The sequence below is a fragment of the Mastigoproctus giganteus genome, chromosome 3, assembly GCF_048544385.1.
Source record: "Mastigoproctus giganteus isolate SK-2022 chromosome 3, ASM4854438v1, whole genome shotgun sequence".
Lineage (NCBI taxonomy): Eukaryota > Metazoa > Arthropoda > Arachnida > Uropygi > Thelyphonidae > Mastigoproctus > Mastigoproctus giganteus.
Window position 1 is genome coordinate 119,970,936 of NC_143577.1, and position 20,516 is coordinate 119,991,451.

The following is a 20,516-nucleotide window of genomic DNA, read 5'->3' on the forward strand; positions in this document are numbered from 1 at the left end:
ATATTGTTTTCTGTGCCTCTTATTTGTATCTGGCACAAATAATGTTCCATTTTGCAGTTCAGATGGTTTTAAGGATTGGAAACATCTAAATCTAAATGTTCTTTTTCATGAGAATTCATTACAACACATAAACAATTTCACAAAATGGAAATTATTAGAAAAGGGTCTTCAAAAAGGATCGACTAAATGACAACGCTGCAGAAACAGCAGTAAGAAGCGAAATTTCGAAATGGCGTCATATATTGAAATGTATATTGTTCTGTGCTGAAAATAATTTGGCATCTCGTGGACATGCTAGTAATATTGATACAGAAGAAAAAAATTGTGGCGTGTTTTTAAACTTGATAAAATTTGTCAGCCAATTTGATGTTGGTATGAAAAATGCTCTGGAATCACATATTAAACACCACACTAATTATTTATCTCCAGAAATTCAAAATGAATTTATTAATTGTTAGCAACAGAAGTACGAAGTGAAATAATTTAAAATAACTAAATGCAACAAGGCATAACATGCCTTGTTGCATTTAGACGGCACCATGTCAAAGCTTGTTTTCATGCCCAGATGGCACCATGTCAAAGCTTGTTTGTATATGTGGGGGATAATAACTCTACTATCCACTTGTCCCTATTAGACTTAGAAAAGCAAAAAGTAGAGGGAAAGTTATAGTAGGAGTGGAAGAAGAAAAGAAATGGCGTAGAAGAATGAAAGGGACAGTAACTCCTTCTACTCACACCACTCAAAAACTCCTCGAATAGGCAATGCTTCCCCAGTAGAGAAGACTGATGTTACCTATTCTCGGAAACTCCGTGAATACCAGGCTCCCCTGGTGACCGTTTCAAGGCTTGTTGGCCTTTCATCGTGGGTGGGCAGGTACCCTGGTATTGCAGACATGACAACCCAGGTATGAAGATAATTACACAATATGAGAGATGCCAAAAGGTTTGTATAGTAATATTTAAAATAACTAAATACAACAAGGCATAAGAGTAAGAGTTTTATATCTATATAATATAGGTGTGAATACACCATAGATAATTCTTAAGAAAAAACTACGATAGTAGTTTGGAAGGCATCATTTCCTCTGTATCTCATATTGTGCTCGATGATAGGCCAATAGCTTTGAAATGGTGCCTTTCACTTCCACGAAACAACAGATGACCACTTGTCGGGATAAAGGAAAACCACTCTCTTCTAAATCTCTAACAGGGTGCTTACAACAGAAGGTTGACCAGAGCCTATTGCCCGAATGTTTAATACACCTTGGTCTGCCCACTGGCTATGGATACACAGAAAGTAGTTGACCAGCTCGACTTCTCGGTATGTGGGACAGGTAGTCGGATAGGTTTTATGGATCCCACTGAGTTGCAGGTGGTAATCTCTTTATCTTTTAATTCGGGTGTAACAACAGCACTATTGATTGCTTGAAGGTCATGGATGCGAATGATGTGTACCCAGTTAAGTTTCGTAATGCAGTCGTTATATGGAAAATATTTGTTTCCATAAAACGAAGAAATAAAAAATTAGGTAAAGAATAAAATTCTATTTAGCGAATTCTAAAAAAATTCGGTAAAAAGAAAACATTTATCTCTAAATAGAAAAATTCACTATAAAGAAGTTTGTTAAACAGAGGTCCAGCTTAACTTATTATTTATTATGATTTTACCAATTATCGAAAAAAAGGCACGTAGCCACGAATTTGCCAGGGGCACCAAAAACCTAGCTACGCCTTTGCTGCCACATCTCATCAGTTCTTCTGATGAGATGTGGCAGACAAGAAACCTAATGGCCGAACAGCAGAAAGGATGCAAGGAGCAATTAATCATAGATGCCGCGAACATGGAGCAAGCCTACAAGAAGCGGTGCAATGTGTAAACAGCCTACATTGATTACCGCAAGGCCTTCGACTCGGTGCCTCATAGCTGGCTAATAGAGGCGCTGAACATCTACAAAGTCAATCTGATAGTGACAAACTTCCTAAGAGAAATGATGGAAAAATGGTCTACCACCATTAAGGCCGAAAACAATACAACCAGGCCATTCCCAATCAGGAGAGGAACCTTTCAGGGAGATGCCCTGAGCCCATTGTGGTTCTGACTAGCACTTAACCCCCTATCCACCATGCTCAACAGTAGTAAGTATGGATATAACCTCAAAGATGGAAGGAAGAACCTGTACACCCTTACCCACCTGATGTACATGAATGACATCGAGCTCCACGCGGGAACTGAGAAGCACCTCCAGCAGCTACTCCAGATCACCGAAGAATTCAGCAATGATATTAGGATAGAATTTGGTCTAGACAAATGCAAGACCCACGGATTGCACCAGGGAAAATTAGTCAACCGAAACTACCAGCTGCAGACTGGTAAAGAGATCGAAGCCACGGCAGAGGTAGAGGTCTACAAATACTTGGGGATGATGCAGGCCCAGCAGTTAATTAAGGCCTGCCTGACCGAAAAATACCATCAGAGACTCAGAAGCCTGCCGAAGAAAGCAAAGTTAAATGGAGGGAACACAGTTAAAGCCATAAATACCTATGCAGTCCCAGTGCTAACATACTCCTTTCGGTTCATAGACTGGACTAACACCGAGCTGGAGGATATCATGAGAAAGAAAAGGACAATAATGACCAAGAGCCACCAACACCGCCCAAAATCTGCCGTGGAGAGACTGACAACTGCCCGGGAAGAAGGAGCCTGATAGACCTCACTGAGCAACAGAAGACAGCGATAGTTAACCTGAAGGATTACTTCCAAAAACACACAGCAGCACTCCACCAGGCCATAAGGAAGATAGAAAAGCGGTATATCCCACCCAACCTAAGCGAGGAGTCCCCCCCTCCCAAACCAGAGGGTACAAACAAACAAAGCTAGAAAGATGGGCAGAGAAGACACTCCGTGGCAGACACTAAAATGATCTCCATCAAGATCACATAGATAAAACTGCTTATAATGCACGGTTCACGATCGAGACGCTCTTCCCCGAGACTGAGGATTCATGCTCGCCAACCAAGACTAGGTAATCAACACCAGAAATTATAGAAAATACATCATCAAGGAGCCTGGAGCGTCTGATGACATGTGTCGACGATGCCACCTGGCCTCAGAAACGATCCAACACATTACCGCGAGGTGCAAGGTGATCACCCAGACTGAGTACACTCATAGACACGACCAGGTAGCCATGATAATACATCAGAAGCTAGCAAGGAAATACCAGCTGATTGAAGAAAGTGTACCGTACTACAAGTACAAACCCCAGGCACTACTAGAGACCCCAACCCACAAGACATACTGGGACCGTGCCATAATAATGGATAAGACAATGCTGCACAACAGACCGGCCATAACCCTTGTGGACAAGAAGGAAAAGGCTACCTATCTGATCGACATAGCGGTACCCAACACTCGCAACCTGCAGAAAACCCATGGGAAAAAAATCAGGAAGTACACGGACCTAAGACAGGAGATCAAAAAGATGTGGCATATGCAACAAGTAACGACCATCCCGATCATCATGTAACCATAGGTATGGTGCCAAAGACCCTACATAACAGCCCAGCAGCAATAGGTCTCCCAGCAAACACCTACAAGGAACTCCAGAAAGTCGCAATTCTGAACACCTCTAGGATAGTCAGAGAGTTCCTCGACCAACAGTAACACCAGACAACAACCACCCTGTATACTTGGTAGCAATACCTGTCACGAGGTGGAACCCCCAATCAGGTAGAAATAATATAAGAGCAATAATAATAATAATTTTTCTTGTCTGCCACATCTCATCAGTTCATCTGACCAAACATTTTTTGTCTCAAATTATGAACAATATTAAAAAGCTTAATATTATTCTATTATTACCTCCCTGAATGCTTCCCATTTACAATTTGCAGTTGGTATCACCATCGGTTACTCCCAATGAAAAGACCACAGTAGTCACTTTTATGAAAGCAAACTCCCTTCCCTTTATCCACGACAGTAGTTTTAAATTTAAGTTGATCCCACTATGTTATTGATATATTATGATCTCTCTCGCCTAGTGCTTCCTTTATCTAATTTTCTTAATGCACGAGGAGTCACTGCTCATAATCATATCAAGAGTATTGCTTTCTCCCACTGCCTCTTTTCACTGGTATAATAAACAGCCAATTCAAATACCGTTTAATAAAAATAACAAGCAGTTATTCTCATTACACTGAGCACAACAGACAATGATGTTCATATATAAGTTTTAGGGGAATTTTGTTTTTAATTAACCTCAGGTTACTCAAAAAAAAAAAAAAAAAAAAAAAAAAAACAACCTTCATTTTTTTAATGTGTTGCTTATTTGTAGTAGAGATGTTAATACTCTTTTACGTGCAGACATTGCTAATAAATCTTATACAATTTACTGCATATTTACTTTTCATTAATTTTTGGGCAAACTGATATGTAAAACTAAGAATTAATGTTTAGAACCAACATACTCAAATTCATAGAGAAACACCAAGAAATGCAGATAAATAGAACTCTTTTGAAAATTTCTTAGTGTTATTCATTCCCAACCAAGTTATTGAGCATTATTTTCTTTATCTACATATGATTATAAATATATAGATAATTTTTTTATCTGCAGATGTGTAGTTTTTAGGGTCATTACTAGAAAAGATGGGAAGTTACTTTCAAGAAAAATTGATATTACTCCTAGGAAAGCTATAAAAACTATGAAATAATGTGGAAGAAACAAACAGTGAATTCACTGAAATTATCAACATACAATTTTCATTATTTTTTTTTATGAAACTCACATAGACAAAAGGTATTAGAAGCTATAGTACTTAGTAAAATGGGTGGTTTGAAGGGTGAGAAGATGAAAGAAGATACTTAATGACATTAGAACTGAATTTCTGTAGATTGTAATTTTCAGGAAATGTGTGAAAGGAGACTGTTCAAGAAACCAGAAGTTGAAATTACAGAAGCAAGTTCGTAAGAATAGTGCCCATGTAAGAAACAACAGAAAAGGATGTAGCAGAAACAGAACATTTATGAGACAGAAAGTAGAGAGATTCTGTAAGACATGGGTCAATAATTAACCTGACTGGCCCTTTTCAGATATGGAGGCACTGACCTGATGCAGCAACAATATTCCATGGTAGGGCAGATTTCAGATTTGTACAGAGTGGGTAGATGTACAGAAGAAAAGTAAAAGAGAAAACCCAGTTTTTAGATGCAGAGGAAGCAATATATACAATGCACTTATACCAAGAGAAATTAGAATTCAGGGTAATCCCTCCCTAATAGAGATATGTGATCTTATCCAGAAATTGAGATATAATAATGAATTGAGTTTTAGAAAGATTTAAATTAACTAAGTTATCTTTGCTCCATTGGAGAATTACTTGGAGATCAGCATTTAGAGAAATTGTAGTGGATATTCGAGAAGTTGCATTCCATTTTGAGAAACTTTGCCCTGCACAAACAGTTCCAACGTTTTGAATATACATCCAATTCTTTATCATCAGCAAAACTATGCATAGGATTTACAGTAAATGGAAGAAGATCATTAATATACAACACAAAAACAGGAGAAAGAACTGAAGCTTCAGGAAACACCAGCAATACTGGAGAAGTCAGAAGACAGAGAACCATCTACCATCACTTACAGCATCACCATCAGAGAAAATACTGGATATCCAATTGCAAAAAACAATTGGAAATCCATAAGATGGAAGCTTACGTAGAAGACCTTTATACCAAACATGATCAAAAGCCTAAGGAAGGTCACGGGCAACTGCACAAGTTTCATCAAACTTTTCCATTGAATTTGCCCAATAGATGGGCAACACAAGCCAATTTATCACCAGTGGATCCACACTGATGGAATCCATATTAGAGATCATTGATAAGATGGAAGATTGCTTAGAATGTAGCCGTTAATGGATTTCTGCATTAGTTTAGAATAGGGTGACCAGATTTATAAAACAGAAAAAAAAAAAACGGGACACTCATGGCGAGTTGACATGATTTGACTGTCATACTAGTTACAATGAACCTCTTGTACTCATTTCCTGTCAACTAGCCATAACTGTTCAGCTTGATTAAAATTAATATAAGTTACTTACATATTTATTGCTGTCTTAATCTCACATTAACATTGTTAAATTACACAAATCTTTATTGAGCAGATGGTCCAGGATATACACTATTAATATTTTTGTAATATATTTTGTAGATGACTGAATTTTTTCCAAAAGTTTTGGCTGTTTACAAGAAATGTCTTTAAAATGTGTTATTGTTATTAATATTGATTGTACAGTTTCGACGAACAACTGGTTCCTTTCATCAGTCCAAAATGCGTTCATTAAAGAAAACACCCTCTCTAATGATGCATTTGTGTGCTCGGTATTTCTAACACAAAACTCACAATGTGTATTATGTTCCCAAATCTAATGTCTTCACTTTTCATTGTCTGAATTGTCTCAGTCCACTTGTGCTATACATCACAACACATTTCTTTCACTGATCAAGCTTAGATTCACATATATTCTTCGCATGATTCACTTCATTGAATATTTCGTCTTCATCTATTACTTTTATTACTTTTATTTAGTTTATGTCAATTTTGGATATGTTTTGGACAAACCATTGAACAACACATCAAGATGGAGGAATATTAAACAAAACCCATTTAAAGTAACATAGTTCTGCAAAAGGCTTGGCCCAGTTTTCCCCATATTCCAGGAAAGTATCATAGAAATTGGTGACAGTCTCAGCAAATTCAACATCTCTGATGACACCATCCTCTATCAGTTGGATTTTGAGGTCCAGGACAGCAGATGTAAAAAAAAACGTTGCTCCTTTCTATTGAGCATTTGTTCTGACAGGACAATTGGTTCTTGTGCGACTTCACTGCCACAAATGTCCTCTCGTTCAATCTTTTTGATAGCGTTATTACACATTATAAGTTGGCTGTGAATGAATTTGAACCAGAGAAGGGACTGTTGATTATTAAAAAATCCCTCAAGAGTTTGGGGCTTTTCTCTTGTGATAGAAATATGACTTGAGACCATCAAACGTTTCGATTATTCTTTACACTGCAGGTAGCAAGAAAGCCATTGCATCTTCACACTTCCTAAAAGTTGCTTGTATTCCATTTCAACAAAAGTGCAGAAGGATTTCAATGCCTCAGGCCCATTCTCTTTTACTTTGTTAATGGCGCCTCCGTAGCCAGGTAGGCAGGACCAGCAGCACGTAGCACATGCTTCTTGATTAGACCAGGGTTCGAGCCCGTGACCACCAAATACGGAGGATGCAGAGAGGTCAGAGAATGACCACCGCATATCCCGGGAGAAATATAGCATTAGTTGCTAATGCTCCTAAAAATCAAAATAACAACAAACTTTGTTAATAACTGATTTCACATCAATTGGCGATAGATCAGCACTTGTTTACAAAGCATTATACATGATATGTGCAGCACAGCCTACTCCCAAGATGTTCATTTTCATGTTCTTGCTTAACTTATGAAAGACATTATTTTTGTCTTTTCTCACAATGCCTCCACAGTTGGTGTTGCAGTTGTCACCACAAAATGCTATCTTGTTGGTTAACTTATATTTCTCCAATACGGACAGAATGTTATCCACTAATATCTCAGACGATTTCTCCTACGAGATTTTGGAATTCCTTTCGTGGGTATAAAATACCTCACCAAAACCGGGACCACTTCAGGCTGGAGTGATTTGATGAATCTACCATAACAGATACACATTTTGCCTCATGTAAGTCACTCATCACTTCACGAAATATAAATGTAGCCAGTACATTCACAACTATACTTTCACATTTTGTTCTTGCACATGTGAAACGTTTCGAGAATAAGTTTTGTATGATGGTAAATGTGCAATCCACTGATCTAAACGAATCGTTATGCTTGATACTATGGAAAGCTAGCAATCCTTCTTGTGTAGCAAGACATTTCCGTTCACCATTTACATCTTGTTGTTTTGTCATGAAAGAGGTTGTTTATGGCTTGCACTTTTTGCTGCAACTGCTTCTTTGTACTTTTTTTTATCAGTGTGCTGTGTAATATCTGAACGACCACCAGGTCCAACAGAAAATTCAGCTGTACAAACAGTGCATAAAACTTTACCGTTAACATTATGACTTTTAGTTAGGAAAGGGCATTCTTGTTTTAATGTGTCCACGAAACTACACTTTCGCTTGGGCATCTCATGACCTATTGTCAACAAACTGAATTTATAATTAATTACTAGACCTTTCAAGTAATGTTACTGAGTTTACATCACCACCAACACATTAATTCTTTGAAAAAGACCAGAGAAAATACCAGAATTCATTTGCACATGTCTATCACAACGGCCATGCTACGAACAAAAGTTGACGGTCATATTCTCGACTGTCTTGTGAATTATAATTCCACTTGTGGAAACTGTGAAAGCCATCTGAATCATATCTTACTGGATTATAGTGCCCATCTATTGGAAATAGGGTAAGCCTCTTTACTAATTAGCAAAAAAATTGCATAGTTAGGTTAGAGTTTGCAAAAAAGAGAAAAAAATAAGAGAAATGAGAAGTGTTTTTTTAAAAAAATGGGACATTTGGTATCCCCCTTTACATTTTCTCGGGACAATAGGTTCAATGGCTGGAAAAGGGGACAATCCCATTAAAAATGGGATGTCTGGTCACCCTAGTTCAGCAAGTTTAGAGGTAAGTGCAATGGGATGATAACTGGATGATAGTGATTTCTCACCCTTTTTAAGAATTGGCTGGATGTGAACAAATTTATAAGCAGAAGGAAAAACACCAGTGAAATAAGAAAGGGTAAAAAGGTAAAAAAAAAACAGGAGTAAACTCAGGAACACAGGTTTTGAGAACAAGTGAAGAAATACCATCAGAACCTGTAAAATGGGCAAAAGTTGTAGGCAATAGTTTTGGCAAGAGACCAGAAAGCTCAACTACCATTTGAACAAGAAGCAAGTTTTCTACTATTAGCCTGTTCAAAATTTAGTTTGGACTGATTAATGACTGTTTTACAATTGTTGCAAGCTTTGGTGAATGCAGAAAATGAATGTGGAGATTTGGATCAATCCAATTGCAATGTGCAACATTTTCATCTTGAACTGCTATATTATATTTATTGGAAAACCAAGGTTTACATAGAGGACAAGATTTTAAAGTGGAGTGTGGAATAAAGGATTTCATCCCTACAAGAATAATTTCACTGACTTGATCTGTGCAAACATAGACATCAAAATACTTAAAACAGATCCAACCAAGGAAAATAAAAATAGTATTCTCACAGCTCTATTTTGTATTTTTGTAATGCCAAACAACATGAAGCTGAGAATGGTCACAAGAGAAAGGCTCCATTAAAGAAGAGACCATCAACAAGTTGTGACCTGAGGTGCCTATAGGAATACTCACCTCTAACATATACTCTGAATGGTTGTTTGTGAGAAAAAGATCATGATCAGCGTGAGGTCATTAGTAATTGCAAAGGTTGCAACATTTCGACCAGCTGGGCCCATGTGACTAGAAAATGGAAGTCAGCTGGAGTTGTGAACCCTAATCACAAAAGAACATTACTTCACTGTCAGGAAAGTTGGACTGGAGAAAGTTGAGTTTCAAAGAAAGGAAGTCAAAGAATTCTAAGTGATTAGCAGAAATAAGAGATCGAAAAAGGCAACAGATAAATATGACAGAACAGGACAGAGAGATTTTAAGTCAGAGAATATCAAAAAGAGGAGATTCCAAATTACTAAGTCTCTGACAGGGTATATCAGAGTGGATACATGCACAAGTACCAGCTTCTGAGATGCACAGTGTTTGAAGCAACTGATAACTGGGATCCTTTCAAAAAAAAGAAGTAGTGGGACTTGGCAGACTGTAAGTGAAAATGAACATTGTTAAGATTGGAACTGGGACCACATATATTTTTGAAATGAAAAAGGAATTATTTGAGAGGTTTAGATCTTTTCACAAATAGGTTTGTTCTATTAGTTTGACTATTCAAGATGTATTCAGTAGTAAAGAAAAGGTGGGGAGGGTCATGTTGTGTGAAGTAATGAAAATTTTGGTTATGGTATACAAACAACAAGAATATACCCAGCTCCATGGAATAACATGACCTCAACAATACCTCCCCCACATACACACTACTCGGACACCCTTTAGTTACTATCTGGCATAGTAGAGGCATCAAGATTATACACTAGCTGATCCAGATGCCTCCTAGAGAGTTACCAACAAGTTTGGTCTGTTGGACTATCTAGCAGCTGGCCTGTGAACACCGTCTCTTAGAGTAATAGCCTCAAAATATAAGGAAGATTGGATCTCACTACAATACCCATCATAACCTCAAACGACATCAATCATACTGCAAGATGAGAGAGAGATGATGGTTGCTAGTATTTTTTTCTAGAGACTAAACACGGGTTTCTATTCCACTACTTTATTCCAAGACTTAAGGCTCAAATGCTCCAAATGTCTGATTTTATCACATTCCATTAGGACACCACATAATTGAGGATGGCATAAAGTCAGCTGAAAAACATATTCAAGCAATACTGAACTCAGGACTTTCTAAGCCGACCGGGCTAGCCGAGTGGGTAAAGTACCTGCCCGGCAACCCAAAGGTCGCGGGTTCGATTCCCGCCTCGGGCTTGGATCAAAATACCGAAAAAACCTTGGGAGGTGCAATATGGCCACAGAAGCCGATGCGCCAACAACTACCAAATCAAAAAAAAAGGACTTTCTAAGAATATTAAAAAGGTGAAAAGCTTCTTAGAAAGCAAACATTTTACTTTTGATAAAAGTTTCCATTAAGTCAATAATATCAGAGCTTTATTTATATCTAATAATGTTTCATGGTACTAGAAACCTTAAATTTCTACAAAATACCAATTTTTTTTTTTCTTTTTAAAATTATGAAAAGTAGAACCTTTTCATCCTTTTTTTTTTTTTTCTATCAGGATTTTTTTTTTTTACTGACAAGTAAATGTAATGTTTGTAATCTTCAGAACAAACTATGCCTTACCATGAAATGCACATGAATTAAATTACTTTTAAAAAATGGCATCACCAAAAGGATAACCTGTCATTTATTTAAAAGGTAAGATACCACTATTACAACATTTTTCAGGTCTTATTGGTCCCTTAGAAGATAGTGCATATTTCAATTTCATGATAAAACAGTATTAACATAGTTATCTGATGTGAACTGTCATGCAACAGATGAAGTTAGAAATTATAAAACAGAATAAAATATTTTGGCCTTTTCAAAATTAAGATAATTATGTTCTCTGATAAAGGATTATCAAATCCAAAAATAGGCTGTCATTGCAGTGTGTCATATTTTAACTAAAGAGCAGATTTACACTTTGGCAATGCTATTTGTTGGAGAGCAGATAACACTACAACAACTCATGGTGAAGACAAATTTTGTTCAATTACCTATATGTAAAAATCAAAATAAAGTGATTATTAAGCTTACTTGTCCTGTATTTGCAATGGTAAGAACACGGGTCTTGGACTCTATAAATGCCACTTTACCAAATTGGACCTGTATAAAACAACAGCATAAATTTATGATTATCATTCATAAAATGTAATGCAGAAAATGTTTAATGTTAATCATTCAACATTTTAAGTTTAAAAGTTTAATTTATTGACAATGATCATACTGTTGAGGCTAATATCAGCTTGTATTGCTTTTTGAAAGGTGATAAGTGGAGCTTTATTTATTACTTAAAATTTAAGCCAGGGGCCTACATAACAGCTTGAAGAATAGGGTAGTTGCCCTAGAAGGATATAAAATGAGGGGCCCATGAAGCTCTCGGTTGCCAACACCAACGCCAGAACTTGCACTTGAACATCAAGCAAAACAGGTGCAATCTCCAAGGCAGAATGCACTGGTCCCACAGGAACTAGTTGTTGTTGGTGATTCTATTGTCAGGGAAACGGGGAATATATTGGGCAAAAAGGATAGGTGGAACAGGACCAAGATATGTCTGCCAGGGGCAAAGGTAGATGATGTTGTAAAGTAGATATCATCTTTTAAGGGCCGAAAGGTGATACTGTTGTACAGCTCAGCACTAATGAACAGGAGACTGGAGGAATTACTTAACAAGTACAGGTCAATGTTGAAAAAATGCCGTCAGCTAGGGATGAATTTGAAAGTGTCTGCAATTTTGCAAAGACACAATAGGAGGGAGTATATGATGACAACATTGTCAAACAATTCGGCACTGGAACGATTGTACAAGGCTCGTGGGGTAGAATTTTTCTCGGTCTGGCCTGTGCTTCTTAACATGAGAGAGTGCTTCTACAGGGATGGGATGCACTTAAATAGAAAGGGTGAAAGAATATTTGCTGATGCTATTGAGGCAGTATTAGGTGGGTCGGAAAACTGCTAGCTTGGGGGGGGGGAGGGATACACGGAATAATAGATTAACAGTAGCAGCTGGCAGAGATGAAAGTGATTCTTGCACTGCTTCTATTGGAATGAACAGGAGCCTGGAAAACAAGATGCAGGGTATTTCACAGACTGCTGGGAGTCATTGCGGTACAAGTAAACACATGGGTTGTGTTAGGCTAACTAAGAATAGGAACAGGTGCATGTATACTTGCATGATTTGATTATCAGTAGTGATTCTTCATGCATTAAGAATCTGCAGATAAATGAACCACTAGGTGGCAATGATCACTGTGCTGAACTGTGATTTACTCAAAGAGGTAACTACCATTAGGGGTACAGGGAAGGGTTATTGCTTTCGTAAAGGCGACTACGATGGACTGAGACAGTACTTAAATTCTATACAGTGGGACCAACTGATGGTGTTACCAACAGCAAATTCAAAATGGGAAGCATTCAAAGAACTTATCTTGGAAGCTACTAGGCTTTACATACCAACTAAGAAATATTGTTCTAGGTTTAGGCCTAAGTGGATGTCAGATGAACTAATGAGACATATGGCAGAGAAGAAAAATGCATGTGATACATACAAATTAACACATGACACAGAAGCCTATGATAGATACAAGTTGATCTGTAACCAAGTTACAAAGGAGGTCAGGCAGGCGAAGGCAGAGTACGAGAAACCTTTGGCAAGAGAAGCAAAGAAAAACAGCAAAGAGTTCTTTACTTATGGAAACTCTAGAAGGAAGGGGATGAATCAGATTGGTCCACTTGATATCGATGGGTCAACTGGTTGCTAACAAACTAAATGAATATTTTGCATCGATATTCACACATGAGGAGTTATTCAGCGAGGGAAATGCCAGAGGTGTATTCAACTCTGGCAGTAAGCTAGAGAATCTTGTAATAACTGAGAGTAAAGGGGAGGATAAATTGTTGAAGATAATGACAAGAAAGACACCTGCGGTGGATGGGATCTATCCAGTTATATTAAAGGAGGCAGAAAAGGAAGTAAGCAAACCCTTAGCCATAATTATGAGAGCTTCCTTGGACTCAGGGGTGGTACCCATGGACTGGAGATGTGCAAATGTGACCCCAATCCACAAAGGAGGATCAAAGGGAGACACAAGTAATTATAGACTTGTGAGTTTAACTTCTGTTCCCGGAAAATTAATGGAGGCACTGGTTAAAGAAGCATTGCAGGATCATCTAGACAAGACTTCAGTTATAGCTCGGACACAGCATGGTTTTGTTAAGGAGAAGTCTTGCCTGACCAATTTGATTGGATACTGTGATGCAGTCACAAAAGAACTGGATGCAGGGAATAACTTTGATATTATATACTTGGATCTTAGAAAGGCTTTTGATACTGTTGCACATGGAAGACTGCTGCACAAATTGGAGCAGTGTGGCATTGGAAGCAAATTGCTGCTGTGGATAAAGGTGTGGTTGAGGGGGAGAAGACAGAGTGGTAATCAATGGACACTGCTCATTGTGGACTAATGTTATTAGTGGAGTCCATCAGGATTCAGTATTGGGTCCATTATTGTTTTCTGTATTTATAAATGATATTGATGATTGTATATCAAGCTTAATGTCCACGTTTGCTGATGATATGAAGGTTGGCAGGGTTGTCAAGGACACTACTGACACTATGCTACTGCAACAGGATCTGGAAAGGTTGAGCAGATGGGCTTCGAGGTGGCAAATGAAGTTTAACATTGACAAATGTAAAGTACTACATATGGGAAACAGCAACCCCAGAGCAACGTATCAACTCTGTGGTACTACACTGACAGTGGTAGAGAATGAATGGGACCTGTTGGTGGTTGTGCAGGCAGATATGAAGTTTTCTGAGCAGTGCAGATGGGCTGCAAGAGTAGCTCATGGTGTATTGTCAATGATATATAGGAATTTTTCTATCAGGGATAAGGAGGTGATTATTCTCTTGTATAAGGCAATGGTCAGGCCACACCTAAAGTACTGTATACAGGTCTGGAGGCCTCATTTCAAGAAGGATGTAGAGCTGCTGGAACGAGTACAGAGAAGGGCAACAAGATTAGTGAATGGAACAATGGGGCGCTCTTACGAAGAAAGGCTTCAGTTTTGCAAATTACAGTGTCTGGAGACTAGGCACCAGCGAAGTGACCTAACAGAGGTGTATAAAGCCTTGAATGGTTTGAGCATGCTCAATGCTGATGGGATTCTTCCTCTTGCTCAGAATAATCACCTGAGAGTGCATAAATTCAAATTGAGGAAAGACAGATGTGGGATAGACGTGCTAATGCTAATCTATTCTACATCTCTTCTTTCTTAATTTGAATTTATGCCCACTTGGTTTCGTAATCTGAACAAGTGGAAGGATCCATCAGAATTCAGCGTGCTCAATCCATTCAAGGCCTTATATATCTCAATCAGATCACCTTGCAGGTGCCCAGTCTCCAGCCACTGCAATTTGCAGAAATTAACCTCGCTTGGTAAGAGGATCGCTTCATTCTCCTCACCAATCTTGTTGCCCTTCTCTGTACACATTCAAACAAATCTACATCCTTTCTAAAATGAGGCTTCCAGACCTGTATGCAGTACTCAAGGCGTGGCCTGACCACTGCCTTATACAGAGGGACAATCACCTCCTTTTCCCCGCTAGCAAAATTCCTATATATCGTTGACAAAACCCCATGACCTGCCCTGGCAGCCTGTCTGCATTGCTCAGAAAACTTCATATCTGACTGCACAATTACTCTCAGGTCTTTTTCATTTTCTATCACCTTAAGTGTAGTACCACACAGTTGGTACTTTTCTCTCAGGTTACTTCTACCCATATGCAGTACTTTGCATTTGTCAAGGTTAAACTTCAGTTGCCACTTCTTAACCCATCTGCCCAAATTATCTAGATCCTGTTACAGTAGCACACTGCCAATACTGTCATTAACAACCCTGCCAACCTTTGTATCATCTGCAAACCTCGACACTAAGCCTGATATACCTTCATCAACATCATTGATAAATATACAAAACAACAGTGCACCCAAAACCGAACCCTGTGGGACTCCACTAATAACAGTCCACGAAGAGCAGCACACATTAATTACCACCACTGTCTTCTCCCATTCAACCATGCTTTTATCAAAAGCCTTACCTTTTATAAGGGTAAGGCTTTATAAATTACAATGGCCTTACCCTTATAAAGGGTAAGGCCATATTGCAACTTACCCTTAATACCATTCTGCTCCAATTTGTACAATAGTCTTCCATGCGCAACGGTGTCAAAAGCTTTCCTGAAATCCAAATATATGATATCAAAAGTATTTTTTGCATCCAATTCCTTTGTAACCACATCATAATATCCTATCAAATTTGTCAGACAAGACTTTCCCATAACCAACCCATGCTGTGTCTGAATTATTGTTGCAGTCTTATCTAGATGATCCTGCAATGCATCTTTAACCAATGACTCCAATATTTTACCCGGAACAGAAGTTAAACTAACTGGTCTGTAATTACTCGTGTCACCCTTCTATCCCCCTTTATGAATTGGGGATACATTTGCATATCTCCAGTCCGCAGGTCTGAGTCTAAGGATGCTCTCATAATTATGGCTAAGGGTTTACTTAGTTGCTTTGCCACCTCCTTTAATATAACTGGATAGATCCCAACCACCCCAGGTGCCTTTCCTATGTTTAAGTTCAACAATTTCTCCTCCACTTTGTTCTCAGTTATTACAAAATCATTAAGCACCCTGTTACAATTTGATAACCTACTGCCATTTTCAAACCTCAATAACTCCTCATGTGTGAATGTAGATGCAAAATACTCATCTTAAGCAAACTTGTTCTTTGTTTGATTTTCTATCCAAACAGATGGCAGCCGTTCCATCTCTTCCAATTCTCTGTCTTGATCTAATGGATTTTATTACACTTTGAGTTGTTCCTGCTATGAAAGTCGTTTTTATTTTCTCTGCATTCTTTCTAATTCTGGGCGTTGCCTCATTTAGGCCTGTAGCATGTTTTTTTTTTTTTTTTTTTTTTTTTTTCAGGAGCATAAGCAACTAAGGCCATATTGCTCCGGGAATATATGGTGGTCATTCCCTGACCTTTCCGCATCCTCTGTATTTGGTGGTGACAGGCTCGAACCCCAGTCTAATCAAGAAGTGTGTGCTACGCACTGCTGCTCCTTCCCATCTGGCTACGGAGGCGCCCCTGTAGCCTGTGCAATATCATATGTTTTTTCATTTCACTCAAAGTGTTTCACAATTTCATATTTTTTCTCTAACAGAGGCAGACTGGCCATAAGCCTTACCGGAGAAATCTCAGTAAACCGGAGGCCAGAAGTGTGATTTTGGCCATAAACGCTAGCATGAGGCCACTACAAATTTTCCCGGGTAACAATTTTTGACCCAGTCCGCTTCTGTCTATCGATATTGCTTTTCTTTTTCTCTCTGAATCTGTATTATCTTTACCAGGATGCTTCCTTTTCATACCTTTTAAGTATTTTACTCATTTTTAGGGAATAAAGCACAATTACAAAATGAGGAGGCACGCTTGATACACATAAACAAAGCTGCACAACTGAATAAACAACACCGTAAAGGCGGAGACGCATTAACACCTCACTAGTTCACATTTTACTAAAGCACATTTCTGGAGATCACTACCATAAAACAATAAAAACAATTTCCAGTTGCGTTTCTGCTAGTGGAATCTGTTATAAACTGGTAGTAAACTTGATCTAATTGCATTTGTGATAATACCGATAGCTGGAATTGTGTGGGTTTTTACATTATTATGGTGAAATGTTCCCCCCTTCACTGATATAAAAAACAAAATACTTTTTCAGAATCTTCTCTTCATTGCTATCGTGTTGCATCTGGTTGGGGTGATTCTGCGTTCGACTGCCATTTCTCGTAAACACAAAGGCTAATACATGCATAAGCGAATTCGGTTCGTGTTATATACGATATCGTTCCCCTATTTATTAATTGTGTATGATCGAATTCGTGTAGTATAAACACTTGTTATACGAGGACTGACTGTATATTCTTTTTATCCTTTACTATTATATTTCATTAATAAACATAAAACCTTATGTTTAAAATTTTTCATTACCTATTTCTGTCGAGCGAGAACCAATTACATATTTTATACATAATTATAATTTTGAATAGTGCAAATTCGAATAATGTGACTACTTCGTGGGATTCATTAGTCACAATAATCACGACCTAACTGTAGTTTACTATGCATTTGCGCTTGCCACTGAAGAGTCGAACTTTACATATACTTTGTATATTCATTTTATAATCTGTGAACGATACTAGGGAATTCATTGGGGCTGAGCTGGATGGATGTTTGGCAGCATCATCCACAATTTAATTTCCTGGTATTCCAGTATGGCCTGGGATCCAGCAGAATACAACATTTTGCTGATGCTCTCTGAGAAGTAACAACTCTGTTCTGATGAGCTTTAATAATGAGTGAGTAGGTGGGGAATTATTTTGCATGGCTAATAAGGAACTTTGCCAGTCTGTGTATATTATGCTCTTTTAGCATTAGCATTAGTAGAGGCATTTGATGCAAGAAAGCAAGCTTATGCAGTATCAGCCAAAAAAAAAATAAATAAATAATAAAGTAAAATAAATAAATAAAAAATAACCACTTCCACTTCACCCCTCTGTTCATTCGAAATACCTGTCCAGCTGAGCCTTAAACTTATTTAGGCTATCAACTTCCACGACAAGGGATGGAAGTCTGTTCCACCTACCAACCACCCGCTGGCTAAAAGCAAATTTCTGCACATCTCTCCAATATCTGTCTTTCCTCAATTTGAACTTATGCCCTCTCAGGTGATTATTCTGAGCAAGAGGAAGAATCCCATCAGCATTGAGCATGCTCAAACCATTCAAGGCTTTGTACACCTCTATCAGATCACCTCGCTGGTGCCTAGTTTCCAGACACTGTAATTCGCAAAACTTAAGCCTTTCTTCGTAAGAGCACCCCTTTGTTCCATTCACTAATCTTGTTGCTCTTCTCTGTACTCGTTCCAGCAGCTCTACATCCTTCTTTAAATGAGGCCTCCAGGCCTGTATACAGTACTCTAGGTGTGGCCTGACCATTACCTTATACAAGGGAATAATCACCTCCTTATCCCTGCTAGAAAAATTCCTATATATCATTGACAATACACCATGAGCTACTCTTGCAGCCCGTTTGTACTGCTCAGAGAACTTCATATCTGCCTGCACAACAACCCCCAAGTCCTTTTCATTCTCTACCACTGTCAGTGTAGTACCACAGAGTTGATACGTTGCTCTGGGATTGCTGTTTCCCATATGTAGTACTTTACATTTGTCAATGTTAAACTTCATTTGCCACCTCTCAGCCCATCTGCTCAACCTTTCCAGATCCTGTTGCAGCAGCATAGTGTCAGTAGTGGCCTTGACAACCCTGCCAACCTTTGTATCGTCTGCAAACTTGGACATCAAGCTTGATATACCATCGTCAATATATCATTTATAAATACAGAAAACAATAATGGATCCAACACTGAACCCTGAGGGACTCCACTAATAACATTAGTTCACGATGAGCAGTGTCCATTGATTACCACTCTCTGTCTTCTCCCCCTTAACCACCCCTTTATCCATAGCACCAATTTGCCTCCAATGCCACACTGCTCCAATTTGTGCAGCAGTCTTCCATGTGCAACAGTATCAAAAGCCTTTCTAAGATCCAAGTATATAATATCAAAGTTATTCCCTGCATCCAGTTCTTTTGTGACTGCATCATAGTATCCAATCAGACTAGTCAGACAAGACTTCCCCTTAACAAAACCATGCTGTGTCCGAGCTATAACTGAAGTCTTGTCTAAATGATCCTGCAGTGCTTCTTTAACCAGTGCCTCCATTAATTTTCCTGGAACAGAAGTTAAGCTCACAGGTCTATAATTACTTGTGTCAGCCTTTGATCCTCCTTTGTGAATTGGGGTCACATTTGCACATTTCCAGTCTATGGGTACCTCCCCTGAGTCCAAGGAAGCTCTCATAATTATGGCTAAGAGTTTGCTTACTTCCTTTGCTGCCTCCTTTAATATAACTGGATAGATCCCATCCACCCCGGGTGCCTTTCTTGTGTTTATCTTCAACAGATTCTCCTCCACTTTACTCCCAGTTATTTCAAGATTCTGTAGCCTACTGCTAGAGTTGAATACACCTCTGGCATTCCCCTCGCTGAATAACTCCTCATGTGTGAATGTCGATGCAAAATATTCATTTAGTTTGTTAGCTACCTGAGCAGGGTCATCAACAGTTGACCCATCGATATCAAGTGGACCAATCTGATTCATCCCCTTCCTTCTAGAGTTTACATAAGTAAAGAACTCTTTGCTGTTTTTCTTCGCATCCCTTGCCAAGGATCTCTGCCTTCGCCTGCCTAACCTCCTTTGTAACTTGGTTACAAATCAACTTGTATCTATCATAGGCTTCTGTGTCACATGTTAATTTGTATGTATTCCATGCATTTTTCTTCCCTGCCATATGCCTCATTAGTTCATCTGACATCCATTTAGGCCTAAACCTTGAACAATATTTCTTAGTTGGTATGTAAAGCCTAGTAGCTCGCAAGATAAGTTCTTTGAATGCTTCCCATTTTGAATTTGCTGTTGGTAACATGATCAGTTGATCCCACTGTATAGAATTTAAATACTGTCTCAGTCCATCGTAGTCGCCTTTACGAAAGCAATACCCCTTCCCTTTACCCCTAATGGTAGTTACCTCTTTGAGTAACTCCCACTTCAGAACACTGTGATCACTGCCACCTAGTGGGGTTCATTTTTCTGCAGTTCTTAATGCATGAAGAATCACTACTGATAATCAAATCAAGAGTATTACTCCCTCTAATTGCCTCCCGAACATGCTGATGTAGAAAACAATCATCCAATAAATCCACAAAAGCCTTGCTAGTGTGTGAGTGACCAGCCCCCAAATTCCAGTCAATATCTGGGAAATTAAAATCCGCCATTATAAGACTCTCTGATTTACCGGCCCACTCTATTTCTCTGTACAGTTTCTTATTATACTCATCAGAGTCATTAGGCCTATAGC

At 38.5% G+C, this 20,516-nt stretch overlaps 1 protein-coding gene across 1 annotated transcript in view; it reads right to left on the bottom strand.

Annotated features, from left to right (window-relative positions):
* Positions 1-20,516, bottom strand: part of Ocrl (Oculocerebrorenal syndrome of Lowe) — a 529,958-nt gene that overhangs the window by 205,771 nt on the left and 303,671 nt on the right. Inside the window, exon 18 of the mRNA XM_090369405.1 lies at positions 11,495-11,563. Within this exon, the coding sequence (XP_090225531.1) occupies positions 11,495-11,563 (69 nt within the window). The remainder of the gene's footprint in view (positions 1-11,494; positions 11,564-20,516) is intronic.